The 23,076-nt window shown below is 37.0% G+C and overlaps 2 protein-coding genes across 2 annotated transcripts; one reads left to right on the plus strand and one right to left on the minus strand.

Annotated features, from left to right (window-relative positions):
* Nucleotides 1-1,616: 1,616 nt before the first annotated feature.
* LOC105045337 (cytokinin dehydrogenase 9) lies at nt 1,617-3,986 on the plus strand. The gene is made up of 5 exons (XM_010923578.4): nt 1,617-2,311; nt 2,396-2,523; nt 2,624-2,884; nt 2,999-3,261; nt 3,348-3,986. Exons 1-5 carry the CDS (start codon nt 1,699-1,701, stop codon nt 3,673-3,675), a joined length of 1,593 nt encoding a protein of 530 aa, XP_010921880.1. The 5' UTR covers nt 1,617-1,698; the 3' UTR covers nt 3,676-3,986.
* Nucleotides 3,987-17,980: 13,994 nt separating this feature from the next.
* LOC140857984 (serine/threonine-protein phosphatase 7 long form homolog) lies at nt 17,981-22,291 on the minus strand. Its single transcript, XM_073257386.1, has 7 exons — nt 22,142-22,291; nt 20,285-20,383; nt 19,537-20,202; nt 19,333-19,451; nt 19,167-19,260; nt 18,640-19,071; nt 17,981-18,535 (listed from the first exon to the last, which is right to left on the minus strand). The coding sequence occupies exons 1-7, from the start codon at nt 22,289-22,291 to the stop codon at nt 17,981-17,983; spliced, it is 2,115 nt and encodes a 704-aa protein (XP_073113487.1).
* Between the last annotated feature and the right edge of the window lie 785 nt (nt 22,292-23,076).

The raw sequence follows: 23,076 nt of genomic DNA on the forward strand, positions 1-23,076 counted from the left end.
AGCTTGATGACCGACAAAAGGGAACGCAGGTTCCTTTTAAATAGAGATGGCCACAAGTTTCACTTTTTACTCCACAAAAGAGGCTTAATAGCCCCATGGAGCTAGCATGATAAAAATGTGACACATCTTTTTGACCTTTCCACAATCCGTGGTTTTCTTCCCCGGTCATTGGTGCCAAAAAAGTAGACACGGAAACTGTATCCAACTATAAATTATCCTCCGCTTGTTCTTAAGGAAGCATACACCAAGAAAGATGCTAAAAAGCTAATCAAAGAGAGGTTCTAAGCTTTGTTACTTGCACACAACTGGATGTTAGGCCACGGTTGGCTAGAACTAGTGTAGAAGCATCAACTACTCCTCATTAAGGATTGCTATTTGCAAAGCTACATGATAAAAATAATTGAATTACTAAATAAAGAAATTAGAGCTTTAGCATCGCTTGCACTTTACACCGAGGTAGAGCTAGTTAGCTTGGGCACAAGTGGGTTGATGGGCCCATACTGATCTGAATTCTGCCTAATTTGGACCTGATCCAACCAAAACCGAAACTTACCAGTCTATCCATGGATCCTATAACTGGTCCCAACACAATTAGGTTCGATCTGTTAGTTTGAAGCACATGGAGATGATTTGGTTAGACCTAATTAAATCCAAACTCAAATAGTTCCAAGGGAAAAAGATATATACACCCATGTCCTTGAGATCAAATAAACTGGTCGAGTTCAGGTCAAAATACGACGACTCTAGGATGGTGATTATGGTCCCATATGTCCCCGCATTAGGGTTAATAGCTAGTGGTTTGACCTTGACTACTGCTGCACAACACAGCATGTCACACCATGGACGCACTGGAGTCGCTTGGCCCAATCACTAGACCTTCTGCAAAGGTTTCCCATGGAGAGATGGTTTTGTTTATTGAGTTTTGTCCCAAGGCCAGGAAGTATGGACCACAACTTTCAACCGAGCAGGCTTTCTTATTTTTAACTGACCTCTCTCTTTTAAAAGATATCATCCCTGAGCCTCCATCCCCACAATCAGGATCTTGGCATCCCCCACTATCTCATGGTGGGGCCGATCACCGTCCGATGTCGTGGACTCCAGACCATGGTAGAAATTCTAGGATCACTGTTCCTTTGGGTGACTGCACTTGAAAATGTGAAGTAGAAGCCTTTATGTTCCTTGCATTTTCTCTTTGCCTCGCTCCCTCTCTTGTACACAAAAAGTTATATGCTACATCACCATATGGTGGTGAACCATACCAATCACAAAAATTGATTCCGATGGCGGTGCACCAAAATGAGAAGAACACCTGATAAATGAGATTCACAAGAACGATAGGCATGGTGCACAGCCACGGGGTGCACATGGTATAGGATATAATTTCTCCACACACCCCTCTACCTCCTTTGCTTTAACTAACATCTCTCTTTCTCAAAACAGAATTTAAAAAGCGGAAAGGCAAGGTTTCAAAAAGAACCCTTCAAACACAGCCCCATCCAAGTTGCCAGTCCTCTCACGGATTCTATCACACTGATTGGCTGGCCATGTCACTACCCAATAACCCAATTGCAAACACCCCCTCCACCCCCAACCTCTCCCTTTAAATATCCCTCCCTTCCCCTCCGTTTCCTTAAGCTCCTGATCCCCACACCTCTCCCACCATCCTCTTCCGCCCAATTGCTACCATAATTAGTAGCCATGAAATCATCACCTATGCATTACCATAGACAACAGAACGTCGGCTTCCTTAAACTCTTCATGCTCTTAGTCCTCGGCGGTATCACCATGCACGTTTCTGACCCCGACGTGCCTTCCTCCCTTAGAACGCTAGCTCTCGAGGGCCATTTCAGCTTCCATAATATCTCCCATGCTGCCAAAGACTTCGGCAACCGCTTCCAATTCTTACCATCAGCAGTCCTTCATCCCGTGTCCGTTGCTGATATCTCTACCACCTTAAAGCATGTGTTTCAAATGGGCCGGGGATCCAAGCTCACAGTTGCAGCTCGAGGCCATGGGCATTCGCTCCAAGGCCAGGCTCAAGCGCCTGGGGGTGTTGTCATCGACATGGAGTATCTTCGGGCAACCGAGACCCAGGTGCATGCCGGAGATCTCCCATATGTCGATGCCTCCGGAGGTGAACTGTGGATCAATGTTCTACTAGAGAGCCTTAAGCATGGCCTCGCACCGAAATCCTGGACCGACTACCTCCACCTTACCATCGGGGGCACGCTGTCGAATGCTGGGATCAGTGGGCAGGCCTTTCGGCATGGACCTCAGATCAGCAACGTCCACCAGCTGCAAGTTGTAACAGGTTTCATCTGATGAGCAGTAGCACAAGTTGTTCAATGTAACAGCGTTAGGTTCTTCCATTTGATTCTGTTTGTATTGACTGCAGGAAGGGGAGAAGTAATGAACTGCTCAACCAAGGAGAATGCTGACCTCTTCTACGGTGTTCTTGGAGGTTTAGGTCAGTTTGGAATCATCACCAGCGCCAGAATTGCACTTGAACCAGCACCAAAGATGGTAATATATAGTATATATTTCAAGTTTCGATATTATAATGATAATAGCAACCAGAGCAATGGCAATCATTCCTAACGAGGCTACCATCAATTTCTCACAGGTGAAGTGGATCAGAGTTCTATACTCAGATTTCACCAACTTTACTGAGGACCAGGAAATGTTAATTTCAGAAGAGAAGACTTTCGACTACATCGAAGGCTTTGTGATAATAAACAGGACAGGGCTTCTGAACAATTGGAGATCTTCGTTCAACCAGAAGGACCCCATTCAAGCCAGCCAATTCAACTCTGATGGGAGGATTCTGTTCTGCCTCGAGATGACTAAAAACTTCAATCCAGATGAGACTGATGTGATGAACCAGGTAACCTTCCCCAACCAACATCATTCCCATGCCTGCTGAAGCATGAGATTGCCAGAAAAAAAAAAAAAGAGAGAGAATGATTTCTAAGATCAAAATTGTCCTCTTTGATTTCAGGAAGTCGAAACACTTCTGTCTAAACTTCGGTACATACCATCCACCTTGTTCCAGTCAGAGGTGTCATACGTGGAGTTCTTGGACAGAGTACATATCTCTGAACTGAAGCTGAGATCCCAAGGCTTGTGGGAAGTTCCACACCCATGGTTGAATCTTCTCATACCAAGAACCAGAATCCACGACTTCGCTAAAGAAGTCTTCGGCAAAATTATTACTGATAGAAGCCACGGTCCCATACTCCTATACCCACTTAATAGATCCAAGTAATTTAATTTGCCTGTCCACTGTCATCACTTTAGTACTGCAATAACAAGGTGCCAATGGCTTGAACTGTATGTTTTGGCTGCAGGTGGGACAATAGAACATCAGCAGTCATTCCAGATGAGGAAGTCTTCTACTTGGTGGCCTTCCTTTCCTCGGCACCGTCTTCATCAGATCATGACAGTTTAGAGCATGCACTGGAACAGAACGATAAGATCTTAGACTTCTGTAAGAAAGCTGGTATCCGAATGAAGCAATACTTGCCGCACTACACCACAATGGAAGAGTGGAAAGCCCACTTTGGGGCCACCTGGGAGATATTTGCCCGAAGAAAAGCTATTTACGATCCCCTGTCCATTCTAGCTCCAGTACACAGAATTTTTCAGAAGAAGGCGGTAATTTCCTCGGGACGTTAACTTTATATATGGAGAGTTCACAGCAGACGCTGTGAAAAATCATCGTAAATGTAGTTGTTTTTACGTGCAATTCCTTCACAGCTTGAGATGGCCAGAATAGTTAATGGCGCAAAAAGACAAGGAGAGAGGATTAACAATCAATTTTATTCCAAACGACAACGCCAGCAAAAACAAAAGATCTACGAAAGGAATCTGGCCACCAGAAATCATTTTCAATATGATGTTAGACAAGATATCAGATCAGACAGAATAAGTTGGCATGTACATAACCACAATTTTCCCAATCTTAGACAATTTATATGTTTCTTGCACCTTTTTCTTTTCTTTTTTTTTTTTTTGAGTAATGGTGGAGGAAGTAAGGTACTTCAGTCAATTGCACTATCACTGAGCTATGGATCCATTGTTAAAAAAGAAAATTCTTGCTTGAACATTAAGGCAGTAAAATAGGAGAAATGGAGAACAAGTAATAGATCAACATTAAATTGCAAAATGTAACTTCTAGAGAATAAAATAACTCCATAAAACCTGAGATTTTATATAATACAGCATCAAGGAGATTTTCTTCTTCTTATTCTTCTTCTTTTTTGAAGTATGTAAAGAACATTCAATGAACATACCCTACATTCAAGCAGGAGTGGAAACATTAATTTCAAATGATCTAGTCCTTTAGATACAGTACCCATGTTTGGAGATACAACAGTAACATCCCAAATCAACCACTTTTTATGAAGCGACAGTATCAGACACTCATAGATCCACTTCAGGCAGGACCGTGCATGCTCATTATTTTTTTTGCCGGTGGTCCTTCAAAACTCCCGCTGTGCCATGAAGCGAAGAGGGAACAATAACAACAGGAATGAAGCTGTTTATATCATCTATTGCTTCAAAACCACCAATAGTAGAATGTTGTTCACTATTTTGATAGCTAGCATATTCACATGCAGCATCCGCATTCCTGCAATAAAAGATGCAATTATCCTTTCATATTAGCATGTTAAAGTATGTAACCTATAAACAACTTGAATCTTGGCTTAGAAGAACAATCTCCATCGCTTGTTTCTTTGTTTTCATTCTGTGAAGCCGTTCTAACACTTAACAGACGCCAACCATCTTGAGAACAAAGGCACAAGTGGAATAAGAAGCTCATCCAAAGACGGAGAGAAGGCTAAAGTGGAATAAGATGATTCCTATCAGGTTTCCAATGGACTCAGAATTGCAAGAGATGGTGCAGTAATCTGAAAAAATTTCTGACCTAGTTTGCATGCTATTGAGTATGGCTTAAATTTAGTGTGACTAACGGCGCAAACCCGACTCATTTTGGACTTTAGTTGATCTGTTTAGGTATTTTGATCTTTTCTCTTTATTTTTAGATTTGATGGCTATATATATTATAACCATGCCTATTGTTAAAAAGTAGAGGTTATTTTTTGTTATTTGAGCTGTCACATACTTTTTGTACTTTATTTTTTTTTGATATAGTGAAATTTCTCCCAATCTTCACCCATGGACGCAGGCCAAAAGCCGAAAAATATAAATCATTGTCTTATTTTTTTGTATATAATTGTTTATTGTTATTTCAAATTTCATACTAATCAATAAGTAATCTTATAATAAATTAGTATGAAAGCTTGAGGTTCAGATCTGTTTAGGTTGTTCGTCAAATCTATTTTAGATTTTGATTATTTATTGATTTTATTTTTTATTTTTCATGATTTCTTCGTGATGGCTGCAAAAAAATTCGAGATTGAAAAATTCAATGGAAAGAATGGTTTCAGCCTTTAGCATGTGATGATGTGAATCCTATTAGTTTAGCAGGAATTGCTAAAGGCACTAAAGGATAGAGATATTTTACCAATGATGTTGTCAGAGAAAGATAAGAATGATTTTCTAGAGTGCACACATAGCATGATTTAGTTGTCTCTGACATACGAGATTCTATGAAGGATTGTGGATGAATCATCTACTGTAGCATTATAGCTCAAATTCGAGAGCATCCATATTATGACTAAGTCCCTAACAAATAAGCATTATCTGAAGTAACAGGTCTATACTCTTTGGATAAAAGAAGGTATGCCTCTTAAAGGCCACCTTAATGAATTTATTAAATTATTTTAGATTCAAAAAATATTGATATGAAAATTGATGATGAAGATCAAGCCCTTATTCTATTGTGTTCATTACTTCCCTCGTTTGAGCATTTTGTTAATACTATACTCTATGGTCGCGATACTCTTTCTATGGAAGATGTGAGGGCTTCATTAAACTCAAGAGAGTTACGAAAAAGAATGTCAGAAACTTGGGGTAAAAATCAGGTGGTTGGTCTGGTTATTAAAGATAGATAAAAAAAAAAAAGAATTTAAGTTCAAGTTCAGAAAATAATAGAGGCAAATCAAAATCCAAAGGAAAGAAAGACAAATGCAATTACTATAAAAAGATATAGCACTGAAAATCTGATTGTCCTAAACTCAAAAAAAAAAGCGAGTCTGACAATATCTCTAATGCTGGTGATTCGGCCAATATATTAGAGAATAGTTTTGATGGTGCCGATGTCCTCTCAATATTTGTCAATTTATCTGGAGATGCTTAAATTCTTGATTCAATATATTCTTATCTGATGCATTCTCATAAGGATTGATTTTTCACTTATCACTGTTGATGGTGATATTGTGCTTATTGGGAATAATATATCTTGTAAGGTTGTTAGTATAGGAACCATTCAGATCAAGATGCATTATGGTATTATTAGGATCTTGACTAATATGTGGCACATACCAAATTTGAGGAAGAACCTGATTTCTTTGAGCACTCTTCATTCATATGATTTTAAGTACTTTGGTAAAAATAGAGTTTTAAATGTTTCAAAATGCTCTTATTATGCTCAAAGGCAAATTGTCTCGTATCCTCTACTTGCTTCGAGGTTGCACAGTTGTTGGTGCTGCATTAGTTTCTTCATCAGATCCAAATTTTGATAGTATCCATTTGTGGCTTATTAGTTTGGGTCATATGAATGAGGTTAGCATGTCTATTTTAAGCAAACGAGATTTGTTGTATAGTCAAAAAATCAAAAAACTTGACTTTTGTAAGCATTATGTTTATAGAAAGCAAACCATAATCAAGTTCAGCATAGCCATCCATAGGATAGAGGGTACATTGAATTATATCCATTTTGATCTTTGGGGTCCAGTATATGTTTAGTCTAAAGGTGGTTCTTAATATTTGTTGATTTTCATTGATGATTTTTTGAAAAAAAAATTGAATGTACTTTCTAAAGCTCAAGATGAAGTTTTTCCTCCTTGTAAAAAGTGGAAAACCTTATTGAGAAATAGCCAGCAAGAAGATTAAAAGATTGAGAACTGATAATAGGATAGAGTTTTATGAGCATCAGTTTAATGAGTTATACGAAATAGAAGGTATTGTAAGATGCCAAATAGTTAGGAAGACATTATAGCATAATGGTATTGTAGCACACATGAATATGACTTTTTTGGAAAGAGCACAGTATATGCTTTCTCAATTAGACTTATCTCAGGAATTTTCAACTAAAGCTATTAATATGACCTCCTACTTAGTAAATAGGTCTCCATCCATTGCTATTCAATTGACACTACAAGAATCTGACTTTTTGCGATAAAATTTTAGCGACGAAAAAATTTTTCGTCACAAATAGATATGTTTTTATGACAAAAAATTTTTTGTTACCAAAAATTAAGTATTTACGATGAAAAAAATTTTCATCGTAAAAAATTGACTCTTTTGTGATGAAATATTAATTTTTGTTGTTAGAAGTGAATTTTTAATAATAAAATTTTTTTCATCAATAGAGCTTTTATTTTTTACAATTAAAAAATTTTTATCGTCAAAAATTAAGTATTTATGATGAATAAAATTTTTATTGCAAAAAATACTGTTTTGCAATAAAAATTTTTATTTTTGGTGATAAAAAATTTTTCATCACTAAAGAGTTTTTTCATTGAAAAAAAAGAGAGAATAAAGATTTTTAGGGCAAAATTTTATCCCAAAACCCTTCACGCACTGATGCCACCGTCCTACCGCGCCCTCCCTCTCTCTTCGTCTCTCTCTCTCGCTCTCCACTCTGTCGAGCCATGCCACTGACCGACCAATTCAAGCCCTCTTCGATCATCGATCGGTGTTGTCCCTCCACGCCATCATCCCACCGCACCGATCGAATCGAGCCATCCCTCATCATTGTCCTCCCTCCACCACCACCGTCGTCGTCCTCCTCAGGTTCTTCCTCTCCCTCCCTCACTTTCTCTCTCTCTCCCTCTCTTACGGTTGTTTGCTTCCCCTAGGGCCACAAACCATCGTCGTTGCTCCGCTTCCACCTCCACCACCATAGTCGTCGCTCCGCCTCCACCACCGTCCCTCTTTGAAGTCTGTCAGGCTACGATCTCTTCCTCTCTCTCAAGATCTCTTCGGTGCAGCCCCCCCTCTCTCAATGATTCTCTCTCTCATGGTCCATCCTGTAGGTTGCCGTCATCACCATCATTGTGCCACCGTCGCCATCACTGCATAGTCACCATCGTCCGCATCCATCTCGATACCCCTCTCTCTCTCCCTCTCTCTATGGGATTTATATATGGGGCGAGTCAGAAGATTAGGGTATGATTTATTTTAAATTTTATGATTGTTAAGTGGCTGCACAAATCTAAAGCAATAACTTTGGCAGTTCGCAGTGTTTTAAATTTTGTTCTCTTTTTTTTTATTGGTTTGAGTCATTAGGCATAATTATGATAATTTGTTAATCTACTCCTCATATGAAGCATAGTTTGAGATCTAAAAATAGTTTAAAAATAAAAGTGATTATAATAATAATATGTTAATCATAGCATAATAAATTTATAAACCTTAAAATTTTTGTTCGAGGACAGCATGCATGAACCAATGTTTGTCCTTTAATAAAAAAATATTGATGTTGTACACGCTATTCTCGAATTATCCTTGTGGACAGTTTGGGCACGTGAGTGAATTTTATATTGTATATTATATGCTTCTACATCGAAGAGTTTCGTTAGTATTTTTGATCATATTCTCTGGATACATAGCATAATTTTAGTATTTATGTGTCTGAAGAACTGTACCAAAATACTGTCGAAATTTCTTTAGCATAGAAGATATGTACAGCAATGTTAAATTCTCGCATTTCTGAATAGGATAGGACCACCGCCTTATAAGTAGGGGATATAAGGCATTAGTCAACTATTATTACATAAGATTGACTGTATAGTTTGCATCATAAACATATAGGCATAAATCGTAGTTGGATGTCATTGTGTGATAAATTCTGCCCCAAGTATATTGCTGGTGTGATGTCATTCACAAATGTGGCATTCAATCACACTAGAGAAGATGGAAAAGCTCGTTGTCCATGTCGTCGATGTAGAAATCTATTTTGTGTATCCTATTGAATATTCAAAATTATTTATACGAATATAGTATAGATGTGACTTATAAGAAATGTACTTATCATGGTAAAGATTTGCCAACTGGCTCGACCATGTTGCCCAAAAATCCCATAAATGTGTCGTCAGTAGGTGGATCACCCAATCATGAAAAACAAACACTCGGTGCAGAAGATAAAAAAATTCTGAAGGATCTCCATCTGGAGTTATTTGAAGCAAATATAGAAACGGGATCAGAATATCAATATTCCATCTCAAGACAAGAAGCTAAGGAGGACAGTAACATACCTGTGAACGATGGATTCGAGTATCTATTAAGAGATGTGCAAAGTGATGTTTATCCTGGTTGTAAGAAGTATTCTATATTATCCACCGTAATAAAGTTATTACATATGAACACCCTTGGTAAGCAGTCAAATAACTCGTTTAATTAGTTGCTCAAATTTTTGAAGGACCTGCTACATGAAAGAGTAAGATTGATTCTATTCACACGCAAGGGAGTGCCTCTTTTGCACAAGAAATGAAGAGGATGGTACGTAACTGCATTTATAATTGCATGCTGTAAGTTCTTATTGAATATATAAATTTTTTTTCTTTTTTCTTTTATTTGAATAGGGATTATACGGGGTTGATGTCTATGGTAAATTCTATCAGAACAAGAGTGGCGAATTTGTGACTGGGGAGATGAAGCAGCGTCATGTAAGTATGATACTATATTTTGAATGCTTTAAAAGCCTTTGAAATAAACTTATGGTATTATTTGGTTTATTATGAAGGAAAAAAAATATTACAATTGAGAAAGCAGATGATGAGGGAGGTTGGATCTGACAGCAATACTGGATCATAGCTCATTTGTTCGATGACAGATGATGCAATCCTGGATGTCATCCTCGGGCAGCAGCTAGGGTCTGGGCACAGCATGCGCTCAAAACAATTCTATAATTCATTGTCTGACTGGTCGGATAATGCCTCAGTGCTAGAGGCAGTTAGGATATCGATGAGCATAATGCAAGATCAAATTACTTATTAGATGAATCACAGTCAGACGCTCAAGAGGATAGTGAATACGATGGCGGGATGGCTCGGTATCAATGCCTCCGAGTTAGTCCCTCTACAGCTGCATGATGCCGTCTCTGCACAGCTATTGCGACACATATTGGGCTAGGGATCGATGCCTGGAGGAGGGAACGAGGCCAACGACTATGATGATGTATAGTTTGTAGCATTTTTAAATTTTAAATAATATATGAACTCATACTTTGTATTTGATAATGATAGCTATGAAACTTATTATTACTTGAAATTTGAATATTTTTATTGTGTTCATATGTTTCTATGTAAAATATGCTTAATCTCGTGAAAATTTGTATTTAAATAGGTTCTTTCATGACAAAAATAGTAAAAAGCATTTTGTTTCATCCCTAACTTAATTTAGCAATGAAATATTAATTTCATCACAAAAAATAATCAAAAAAATTCATCTACTATTTAAAATAGATATTTTCATAAGAAATTATGATGAAATATTTTTTGTTACTAAAATTGTAATGAAATAAATTTTCATCACTAAAAATAAAATTTCTCATCACAAATTTTATTTATTATTTATTTTTTTTCAGCGACAAAATTTTATTTCCATCACAAATTTAGCGATAAAATTTTATTTTCATTGCTAAATTAGTGACGAAATTATTTTTTTCGTCACTAAAATTGTAATGAAATTTTTTTATTGTAATTTTTGTAACAATTTTTTTCGTCACAAATTTAGCGACAAAATTATTTTTTCATCGCTAAATTAGTGATGAAAATTATTTTTCATCATTAAATTTTGTGATAAAATTTTATTTTTTATTTTTAAAATTAAAAAAATTAAAATTTTCAATGAATAATATTCATTTTTGATGATAAAAATATTTTTCATCACAATTTTAGTGACGAAAGTATAAGCTTTTGTGATAAAAAAAATTTATCGTTAATACTACAAACTTTCTTATCATGTGGTTAAGTAATTTTGATGATGAAATAAAATTTTTTCTTCATTAAGATCTTTTGTTACGAGGCTCTTTACAAACTTTTAGCGACGAAAATTTTCGTCGCTAATAATTTTAATAATGAAAGTTTCATCTTTAGTGCTAAAAAAATTTCATCACAAAAGATCAGATTTCTTGCAGTATGAAGACTGCTATTGAGGTATGGCCTAGTATACGTATTGATTATTTTATTTTAAAAATATTTGATTGTCCTACTTATGCATATATCAATGATAGTAAACTTAGGAAAAGCGCATAAAAGTATATTTTTCTTGATTATCAATCGAGGGTGAAAGGCTATAGATTATAATATGTTGAGCTTGATTCTCAGAAATTCATAATCATTAGAGATGTTACCTTAAATTAAAAAATTATGCTTCATTTAAGAAATAAGTCAGTTGCTATAAATAAAAATCATGGTGTTAATAAGCAGGTGGAGCTTGAGATAGACCTTCAGTTCATCTATCATACGGTGATACTGCAGCTTAGCCTGTTCAGAGTGATGAGCATAAGATTATTTATAAGAGAGATGCCCAACATGAGTAGTAGTACATCATAGCCACTAGTAGATCAAGAAGATAGATTAGACCCTCTCGAAAATATGGATATGTAGATTTGGTCTTTTTTGTATTACCTGTGATAGAATCTATTAAGGTTCAGAATCCTCTCAGATATCATGAGGTTATCACTAGCAATGAGTCTGGACAATAGTCTATTACTATGAGTGACGAGATTGAGTCTTTTCACAAGTATTAAACATGAGAGCTAATGAAACTACCACAAGACTAGAAGATTGTTGGTGCAAATGGATCTTCAAGAAGAAAGAAAGAATCCAGAGGTTGAAGCAGCAAGATTCAAAGTACGTTTCATTGAAAAGGACTACAGTCAGAGGAAAGGCATAGATTTTATTGAATTTTTTTTTCCTATTACGAAATATAGCTCTATTCATATGTTGCTTGCCATTATTGCATTATTTGACTTAAAGATTAAGTAGCTTGATGTCAAGACAACTTTCTTGTATGGTGAGCTTGAAGAACATATTTACATATAGCAACCAGAGGAATTTGTTGTTCAAGATAAGGAGGATCATGTTTACTTGTTAAGAAAATTATTGTATGATTTGAATCAATCTCCAAAGTAGTGGTATAAGTGATTTGATGCTTTTATGCTTGGACATGATTACCATCAGAGTGACTATGATAGTTGTATTTATCACAAAAGACTTCTAGATAATTTTATTTATTTATTTATTGCTCTATATTGATGACATATTTATTGTAGCAAACTGAGATTAAGAAGTTAAAGGCTCAGGTTAGCAGTGAATTTGAGATGAAGGACTTGGGTGCAGCAAAATAGATTTTAGATATGAACATTTATAGGGATCGACGCACAACAAATTGTTCTTGTTATAGAACAATTATATTATGAAGGTACTTAAGCATTTTGCTTGTTCAGAAAATTTTGAATGGTTTGAAGCAATCTCCAAGATAATGGTATAAGTGGTTTGATACATTTATACTTGAGCATGGTTACTATCGAAGTGATTATGATAATTGTATTTACCACAGGAGGATTCCAGATGGTTCTTTTATTTATTTATTACTCTATGTTGATGACATACTTATTATAGTAAAGAATATGCCTGAAATTAAGAAGTTAAAGGCTCGCTTAGTAGTGCATTTGAGATGGAGTTGGATACAGTAAAGAAGATTTTGGATATAGAGATTCATAGGGATTGATGCACAAGTAGATTGTTCTTGTCATAGAACAATTATATTATCAACGTGCTTGAGCATTTTAATATACAGGATTGCAGACTAGTGAGTACTCTACTTGCAGCATACTTCAGACTTTTAGCTACTTTATCTTTATATTTAGATGAAGAGAAAGGATACATGTCATGTATTCCATATATTAGTGAAGTTGGGAATATCATGTATGCCATGGTTTGCACATGTCTGATATCTCACAAGCCAACAGTGTCATTATCTGGTACTTGGAGCATCCAAAAAAGATCCATTGATGGGCTGTGAAATGGATCTTACACTATTTGAGAGGCACTATAGATATTGATTTGGTGTATGATCATGGTTTAGACACTTGCAGTAGTGTTGTTGGTTTTGTGGACTTTGATTATACAGATGATTTGGATAAGAGAAAATCTCTAATAAGCTATGTCTTCACTCTCTCAAGTTGTGCTATCAGTTAGAAAGTGACTTTACTGGCTACTATTGTTTTATCTTCTATAGAGACAAAGTATATGGTAGTGGCAAAAGCTGCGAAGCAGGTCATTTGATTGCAAAGTTTGATTGATGATCTTGGCTTAAAGCAGAATGTGACTACTATTTATTGTGATAGCCAAAATATCGTATATCTAATAAAAAATCAAATGTATTATGAGAGTACTAAGTATATTGATATCAAATATCATTTCATTCAGAATGTTGTATCACAAGGGGCTATTACACTGAAGAAGATTTCTATGATAGATAATCCAATAGATATGATGATCAAACCACTAACCACTCTCAAGTTCCAGTACTAGTTGAACTTTATTCGTATTTTGAGATGCTGAACTAGGCCCTTAAGAGCATTATTAGAGGAGATAGAGAGGAGTTTACTATTTTATATTACAATTTGATGGGATTCAAGCCAAGATAGATATTTGTTGAGTATGGCTTGAATTTGGTGTGACCAGTGATTTTGGTGACTATATATATATATATATATATATATATATATATATATATATATATTTATGTATCTTGTAACCACTCCTTATGTTAAAAGATAGAGATTATCTTTTATTATTTGAGCCACCGCATACTCTTTATATTCTATCTTTTTTTGATATAATAAAATATCTTCTTATCTTCATCTGTGGATATAGGCCAAAGACTGAACTATGTAAATTACTGTGTCGTATTTTTTTGGATGTAATTATTTATTATTATTTCGAATTTCATACTAATTAATAGATAATTTTACAATATATACAGATTTAATATTGTGACAGCTGATTGATAAATAACATTCTTATTCATTAGAAGTTCAAAGTTACATCCAGATAATAAAATTTCACTCAGGATTAGAAATTAAAGCCAATTTTAACTTTATGAAACTAGAGTGATCTGCCGAATTTTTGTTTTTTCTTTTTTTTGTTGAGGGAAACAAGGGAGGGGTGCTAAATCACCCCACCAATTTATCAATAAGACAAAATTATATAATTAAAAAGAAGAGAGAGAACAACTGAGAAGGTTGCGAGGTATTAAAAATCAAGCAAAACAAGTCATGCCTCCAGCTGTTTAGTGCTACAAAGAGGTCCCCAGCTTTTGGAGCTCTTTTCCCGAATAATACAAAAAAAAAACTTTTTTACCAAAATATATTCAAACCAAACTTATTTACCAAAGTGATGTGAGAGGGAAAAACGCCATTTTGAATGGCGTTTTTCCCCCCGCCACGTCACTCCCCATTTCCACGGTGGCATCGTCCAAAAAAAAAAAAAAAAAGGAAGAAACGCCATTCGGAATGGCGCTTTTAAAAACGCCATTCCAAATGGCGCTTTTAAAAACGCCATTTTGAATGGCGTTTTTAAAAACGCCATTAAAAATGGCGTTTTCCAATTTTCCCACCCAAAAATAAAGGAAAAAATCGTGGGAAAATGGAAAATTTTGTTTTTTAAAATTTGAAATTAATAAATAAATTAAAAATTTTAATTTTGATTGAATTTTAAAATATAAAGATTTGAATTTGTAATTCATTAAAAAAATTAATTTAGATTTTTTATTTCAAATTTTTTTTAAAAGATGTCCAAAAAAATCTTAAAAAATTAAAAAAAATTATCATAGAAAATAAAAAAAGAGAAAAAAATATGAAAGAAATAAAAATTTGAAATTAAATTGAAAAACATCATTCGAAATACTTGTCTTCAAAATTTTTAAGAAAATTAAAAATTATAAAATTTTTAAAAAATAAAAAAAAAGAATTATAATGTAAAAATAAAAAAGAATAAAATTTTAAATATAAATTGAAATTAAAATATTATTTCAAATTACTTTCTCAAATAAAAAATAATAAATTAAAAAAAGATTCAAAAAAATTTTAAAAATAGGCTAAAAAAATTTTATAAAAAAACAAAGAATTGAAAAAAAATAGAAATTATAATTGTAATTGAATAACAAATTTTTTATTTTTTAATTTTAAGAAATAAGAACAAAAATTTTTAAAAAAAATTTAAAAATGACCTTAAAAAATTTATAAAAAGATAAAGAATTGAAAAAAATAGAAATTGTAATTGTAAGGAAAAAAAGGGAGGAAAATTTAATTTATAACTAAATTAATTTAAATATTATTATTTAAAAAATATTTTAAATAAAGAAAAAAAGGGAGGAAAATTTAATTTGAATTAAATTTTGATCAAAAAATAAATCCAGTGTAAAGTTAAAAAATAAGGAAAAATGTGGAAAAAAATTTTTGTAAATTGAACTTTAGAAAAAATAATAATTTTTTAATTAAAGAAAAAGAATACGTAATAGAATGCTAAAAAGAAAAAAATGGAAGAGAAATGAAATTATAATTTCAAATGATAACTATTTTAAAATAAATAAAAAAAAGTATCATAGGAAAATAAAAAAATAACAATAAAATAAGAATTATAATTATAAATTTTAAAGAAATTTAATTTTAATTTAAATTAAAAATTATCATTTAAATTATCATTTTCATTATTTAATTTAATTTATTTATTAAAAGATTACAAATACATAATATAAAAAATTGTAAGAAAAGTAGATTTATATTTTTTAGTCGACCCCATGAATCGACTCATGGCTAAAAGAGTTTAACGGCACGCAAAATTTTTGACTGCGACACTCTGTGAGTCGATCCCTTGACTTTTTTTCTGGTAATTTTTATTTTTTAAATTTTATAAATAGAGGAAGAGGGAGAGAGGAGGCAGCTCACCGTCGTGCTGTCGGAGAGATGCCGGAGTAGGGAGAAGAGGGAGAAAGAAGAAGAGGGAGAAGGAGAGAAGAAGGGGAGAAAGGAGAAAACGCCGTTTCCTTCGGTGTTTTTTTATTCTTTTTCTTTTTTCTAAATTTTTTAAATTTTTTTTCATAATTTGTTTAATTATTTGTTTTAATTTATTAATTTTTTTAATGAGGATAGTAATTTGAATGATAATTTTTAATTTAAATTAAAGATAATTTTTTGTTTTAAATTATAATTTCTATTTTATTACCATTTTTTATCTTTTATTTACTTTTTTTATGATATATTTTTTAATTTAATTTGTAATTTTTATAATTTAAAAATATAATATTAGTTTTCTTTCATTTTTATGATATATTATGTATTCTTTTCCTTTACTTAAATTTGTAAAGGAAGAAGGAGAAGATCGAGAAGGGAGAAGGAGAAGGGAGAAGGAGGGGAAAAATGGGTTTGGGGAGGGGAGAGAATGGCGTTTTCTCTTTTTTTTATTTTTTATTTTTTTTAATATCTTTACTTATCTATTTGTAATTTTTTAATAAATAAATTTAATTAAATAATAAAAATAATAATTTAAATGATATTTTCTAATTTAAATTAAAATTAATTTTTTTTAAAATTTATAATTATAATTCCTATTTTATTATTATTTTAATATTTTTTTTATGATATTTTGTTTAAAATTTATTTTAAAAATTTTATCATTTCAAATTATAATTTCAGTTTTCTTTTATTTTTATCTTTTTAGCATTCTATTACGTATTCCTTTTCTTTACTTAAAAATAGACTTATTTTTTCTAAAATTCAATTCAAAGAGCAACATTTGATATATGGGGATGGCATCTGGGGGATGTACGAAGAAGAAGACGCTGCCATCTGTAGATGAAAAGGCGGTGGCATCTGTGCAGCATCAAATGATGACATATGCGGTGATGGCATATGTGAAGCATATGGTGACGGCGTATAACTCATATCTGGCGCCCGAACTGCTCCATACCAAAGCGCACAGGTATGTGGATCAACACCAATCACCACCAATGTTCTGAAACCTGTTCTCTCCATCTCCCGCAGTATCTGAATCCGCTCGTCCTCATCAGTCGTAGATAAAGCACGACGAGCGTCCAACACGAGATCCGACATAGAATAAGTCTATAAAATAAAAATAGAACAGTTAGTATAAAACAATCAGTATAGTGTACAATATAAAACAAAAATATAACACAAATAACATGAAGTAATTTTCATAATCTTACCAAAAGACGTATAGTAGAACTCTCGCCCTCGTATCCAGAAACTGCATACTGAGACTGTCCAATGACTCGCACCGTAATGCTAAAAAATCAAGTCATGTAGTCATCAGTATATGAACGGCCTCTCAAAATAGAATCACCATGAACAATGTGATCTCGACGTGCATCCCAAATATCGATGTACTGTGCATGTCTGATACGCCAGTCGATACGAACTCTCCCTCGTCGATCAATACGATGAAGTCCCTGACTGGTATCAAACTGCTCTGGACTCACAACCAATCGAGACGGAGCCCACCGCCGGGAGAGACGGGGGCTGAGGACCGCCGTCGGGACGCGGGGGCCCGCCGTGGCCATCGAGATGCGGGGCTCGGCCCCGAGAAGTACGGCCCGCCGACATAACATTTTCTCTCCTAATGTTCTGAGACACATTCGAGTATGTGTATCCATATGCACAAATCATAATATCCAATAATTTAAAATTAAATAATATAAAATAAAATCAATATTTAATATTATTCAATAGAATCAAAATGTTAAATATATCAAAAAAAATAGTACAACAAAAATGTAAAAATACTAAATACAAATACAACAAAGACTAAGTCCCACAAGGACGTCACGGCGCCCGTGGTCGCTTGGACCTTCTCAGGAAGGTCCTCGCCGGCTGCTCCTGCTGTGATGGCTCCTCTCCTATATCAGTAGAGGAGATCTGCTGATCATGCTGCTCAGGAATAACTGATGCTGTCGGATCATCTACGGACTGAGAGACCCGTTCAACTCTCTCATCTGGATACACGGATGGACCTGAAAAAAAAGTATCATACTCATGTGGCCAACTGGTACCCGGTGATGGCATCTGGGGGATGTAGGACGAAGAAGACGCTGCCATCTGTGGATGAAAAGGCGGTGGCATCTGTGCAGCATCGAATGATGACATATGCGGAATATGCGGTGATGGCATATGTGAAGCATATGGTGACGGCGTATAACTCATATCTGGCGCCCGAACTGCTCCATACCAAGGCGCACAGGTATGTGGATCAACACCAATCGCCTCCAATGCTCCGGAACCTGTTCTCTCCATCTCCCGCAGTATCTGAATCCGCTCGTCCTCATCAGTCGTAGATAAAGCACGACGAGTGTCCAACACAAGATCCGACACAGAATCAGTCTATAAAATAAAAATAGAACTGTTAGTATAAAACAATCAGTATAGTGTACAATATAAAACAAAAATATAACACAAATAACATGAAATAATTTTCGTAATCTTACCAAAAGACGTACAGTAGAACTCTCGCCCTCGTATCCAGAAACTGCATACTGAGACTGTCCAATGACTCGCACCGTAATGCTAAAAAACCAAGCCATGTAGTCATCAGTATATGAACGGCCTCTCAAAATAGGATCACCATGAACAATGTGATCTCGACGTGCATCCCAAATATCGATGTACTGTGCATGTCTGATACGCCAGTCGATACGAGCTCTCCCTCGTCGATCAATACGATGAAGTCCCTGGCTGGTATCAAACTGCTCTGGAATGTCCTGAGTCTGACCAAACTGCCGCAGGACACGATCGGGAAGATGCCACTCTACCACATCAAAACAAATAAGTGGCACCCTAGCAGTCCATATGTCGTGTCCAACTGTACACATCTGCGGCAGTATAGCCAATATCCCATCTGTATATGGCTTCCACAAAAACTGATATAATATAATTAAAATAAAAAAAATTAATATAAAATTATAATAGATTATGAATACTGTAAATTGATATTTATAAAAAATTCAAAATTTACCCGTCTAGATGTATCAACTAATGTATCCAACTGGCATCTATAAACCCGTGCCACTCTTGTCGATACGTGATGAACGTTGAATGCAACGTTCCATCTGTTTCACAGTGTACTAATATTAAATAAATTTAAAATAATAAAATTTAAATAAAAAAAAATATTTCGATACCTGTATCCTAATGGTCCGTCTAGTCTGAATGGAACATCAGGATCCTGCTGCTCTGATGGCATCTCAAGCAACTGTCGTCGTAATGGACTGATAGTCGGCATACGCTCCCATACCCAAATCTGCAAAATTTAAAAATTAAATAAATGATATATCGAATGTAAAATATAATTAAATATTAAAAATTAAAAATTTTAATTCACGTACCTGTAATAATACAAGATAACCGCCAATCTCGCTCTGATCAGCATAGGAACCCCGACACATAGCTCGGTATAGACAAGCTAGTACTGCACTGCCCCAACTGAGTCGACGAGCGAAATCTAAATCCTCTAATAATGGCAAAAACATCAACTTCATCTTATTCGATGAAGTATCAGGTAACAAGACACCACCTAACAATCGCAGCACCTGACCCCTAACATACTGCTGCACCATCTCCTCTGGTGCATCATCCGCAATATGAAAATGACGATAACGATCATCTAAACACTCAATCCTGAGTCGTGAATGATCAAAAAAATGTGCGTCGGGCTCAAACCCTAACAACCGCAAGCACAAAGCCTGCCACTCCGGAATGGAAAGTGTGGGATCAACTCCGGTAACTGGATCTCCATCAACTGGTAGTCCAGTAAGGATGCTGACATCCTGTAAACTGATGGTCGCCTCACCAAATGGAAGATGAAATGTGTGTGTCTCTGGACGCCATCTCTCAAGCATAGCAGTAATAAGACCAACATCCATCTGTATACGACCGATCCGATATACTCCATAAAATCCCAGATATCGTAAATAATCTAACACTCTATCTGGGATATCCTCTGTCCTCCAGAAATCTGCATCGGATCGTCGTAGACGAAGATGTCTGGACTCCTGCAAGAAAATATACTAATTAGATATCGTACATGATTTTTAAAATAAAAATTTAAAAAGTAAATAAGATTGTAATGCTTACGCCGCCATCTAAAATAGTCTGTGATCGATGGTGCTCCTGCAATGTAAGAATGCTGCTGTCTCGGGGACCGGGATATCGTGGATCGTAAGCCATAATACGCTGTCTCAAGCAATATTATCACAGATGTATTAAAAAAAATAGATAATATATTTTAATTTTTTTTTAAATACAATATTATCACACAATACAACTTAAACACAAAATTCAGTTCATCCCAACATATTAAACACGAAAATTCAAATACAATCCCGCCCTGGCCACCGGGGCTGGGGCCGGGCCCACCATCGGGATGCGTGGCTCGCCGCCGGGAAGAATGGCCCGCCGCCGACCGTCTGTGGCCGGCGGCCAAGGAGAAGGGAGAGAGAGAGGAAGAGAGAGAGGAGGGGGCCTCGGTCCACCGCCGGCCGACTGTGGGCGGCGGCCAAGGAGAAGGGAGAGAGAGAGGAAGAGAGAGAGAAGGGGACCGGGGGCCACCGCCGGGACGCGGGACCGGTCGCCAGGATGCGGGACCCGCCGCCGGGACGAGCGGCCCGCCGCCGGCCGTCTGTGGCCGGCGGCCAAGGAGAAGGGAGAGAGAGAGAGGAGGGGGCCGGAGGCCACCGCCGGGACGCGGGGCCCGCCGCCGGGATGCGGGGCCCGCCGCCGGCCGTCTGTGGCCGGCGGCCAAGGAGAAGGGAGAGAGAGAGGAAGAGAGAGAGAGAAAGGAGGGGGCCGGGGGCCACCGCCGGGACGCGGGACGCGGGACCCGCCGCCGGGACGCGGGGCCCGCCGCCGGGAGTCTGTGGCCGGCGGCCAAGAAGAAGGGAGAGAGAGAGAGGAAGAGAGAGAGAGGAAGAGAGAGGAGGGGGCCGGGGACCACCGCCGGGACGCGGGACCCGCCGCCGGGGCGCGCGGCCCGCCGCCGGCGGTATGTGGCCGGCGGCCACGGAGAAGGGAGAGAGAGAAGAAGAGAGAGAGGAGGGAGCCGGGGGCCACCGCCGGGACGCGCGGCCCAGACGGCCGGCGGCCAAGGAGAAGAGAGGGAGAGAGGAAGAGAGAGAGAGGAGGGGGCCGGGGGCCACCGCCGAGACGCGCGGCCCGCCGCCGGGACGCGCGGCCCGCAGCCGGGACGCGCGGCCCGCCGCCGGCCGACTGTGGGCGGCGGCCAAGGAGAAGGGAGAGAGAGAGGAAGAGAGAGAGAGAGAGAGAAGGGGGCCGGGGGCCACCGCCGGGACGCGGGACCCGCCGCCAGGACGCGGGACCCGCCGCCGGGACGCGCGGCCCGCCGCCGGCCGTCTGTGGCCGGCGGCCAAGGAGAAGGGAGAGAGAGAGAGGAAGAGAGAGAGAGAGGAAGAGAGAGAGGAGGGGGCCGGGGGCCACCGCCGGGACGCGGGACCCGCCCCCGGGACGCGGGACCCGCCGCCGGGACGCGCGGCCCGCCGCCGGGACGCGCGGCCCGCCGCCGGCCGTCTGTGGCCGGCGGCCAAGGAGAAGGGAGAGAGAGAGAGGAAGAGAGGAAGAGAGAGAGGAGGGGGCCGGGGCCACCGCCGGGACGCGGGACCCACAGCCGGGGCGCGCGGCCCGCCGCCGGGACGCGCGGCCCGCCGCCGCCAGTCTGTGGCCGGCGGCCACGGAGAAGGGAGAGAGAGAGGAAGAGAGAGAGAGAGGAAGAGAGAGAGGAGAGGGGGCCGGGAGCCACCGCCGGGACGCGCGGCCCGCCGCCGGGACGCGCGGCCCGCCGCCGGGACGCGCGGCCCGCCGCCGGGACGCGCGGCCCGCCGCCGGGACGCGGGCCCCGCCACCAGGATGAGAGAAAGAGAGAGAGGGGAAGAGGGAGAGAGAAAGAGGAAGATGGAGAGAGAGGCAGGAAGAACTCACCGCCGCCGAGACCTCGCCGCCGTGCCGCCGTGCCGTCGGAGAGACGCCGGAGAAGATCAAGAAGGGAGAAGGGAGAAGGGAGAAGAGGAGAAGGAGAAGGGAGAAGGAAGAAGGAGAGGGGAAAAGGGATCTGGGAGGGGAAAACGCCATTCTCTATGGCGTTTTCCCCCCTTTTTTTTTATTTCTTTTAATTAAAAAAATATTTTTTATAAATATCTTATTCCATATTTTTTCTCAATTTTTAACTTTACACTGTATTTTTTTTTTATCAAATTTTAATTCAAATTAAAATTTAATTTTTCCACCCATTTTTTTTTCTTCATTTAAATTATTTTTTTAAATAATAATGTTTAATTTAATTTATTAATTAAAATATTATTTTTAATTTCAATTATAATTTTAATTTTTATTTCTTATTTTTTTAAGTCACATTGATAAAATATCCTAACAAAGAAAATGTAATTAATTTAATTTTATTTTATTCTTTTATGATATATTTTTTCTAATCTAATTTATAATTTCTATATTTTTAAATTTTAATTTTTATTTTTTTTTATTTTTATCTTTTTTATATTCTACTAGTATTTCTTTTTCTTTTATTTAAAATAATTTTTAAAAATTTATATTTAAATTAATTTTGTTATTTAAAATATAATTTTTAATTTCATTTACAATTATAATTCTTATTTATTAAAATTAAAAATTATAAACTTTGTTCTTCAATTACAATTATAATTTCTATTTTTTTTCAATTCTTTATATTTTTATAAAATTTTTTAACCCTATTTTTAAAAAAATTTTGAATCTTTTTAATAAATTTACTTTTAAATTTCCGAAAGTAATTTGAAATAATATATTTATTTCAATTAATATTTAAAATTTTATTTCTTTTAAATTTTGAATTATAATGCTTGTTCTTTGATTATTTAAAAATT

Source organism: Elaeis guineensis, chromosome 5, assembly GCF_000442705.2.
Source record: "Elaeis guineensis isolate ETL-2024a chromosome 5, EG11, whole genome shotgun sequence".
NCBI lineage: Eukaryota > Viridiplantae > Streptophyta > Magnoliopsida > Arecales > Arecaceae > Elaeis > Elaeis guineensis.

Bases quoted from the DNA above. Each gene is read 5' to 3' on its own strand.
- LOC105045337 (XM_010923578.4), top strand. From the start codon at position 1,699: ATGAAATCATCACCTATGCATTACCATAGACAACAGAACGTCGGCTTC. The intron at 2,312-2,395 runs GTTTCATCTGAT...TATTGACTGCAG, and splicing joins CCAGCTGCAAGTTGTAACAG to GAAGGGGAGAAGTAATGAAC. The intron at 2,885-2,998 runs GTAACCTTCCCC...CTTTGATTTCAG, and splicing joins AGACTGATGTGATGAACCAG to GAAGTCGAAACACTTCTGTC.
- LOC140857984 (XM_073257386.1), bottom strand. From the start codon at position 22,291: ATGGCGTTTTCCCCTCCCAGATCCCTTTTCCCCTCTCCTTCTTCCTTC. The intron at 19,072-19,166 runs GTAAATTTTGAA...ATATTATATCAG, and splicing joins TAGTTGATACATCTAGACGG to TTTTTGTGGAAGCCATATAC. The intron at 18,536-18,639 runs GTAAGATTACGA...TTTATTTTATAG, and splicing joins GTTCTACTGTACGTCTTTTG to ACTGATTCTGTGTCGGATCT.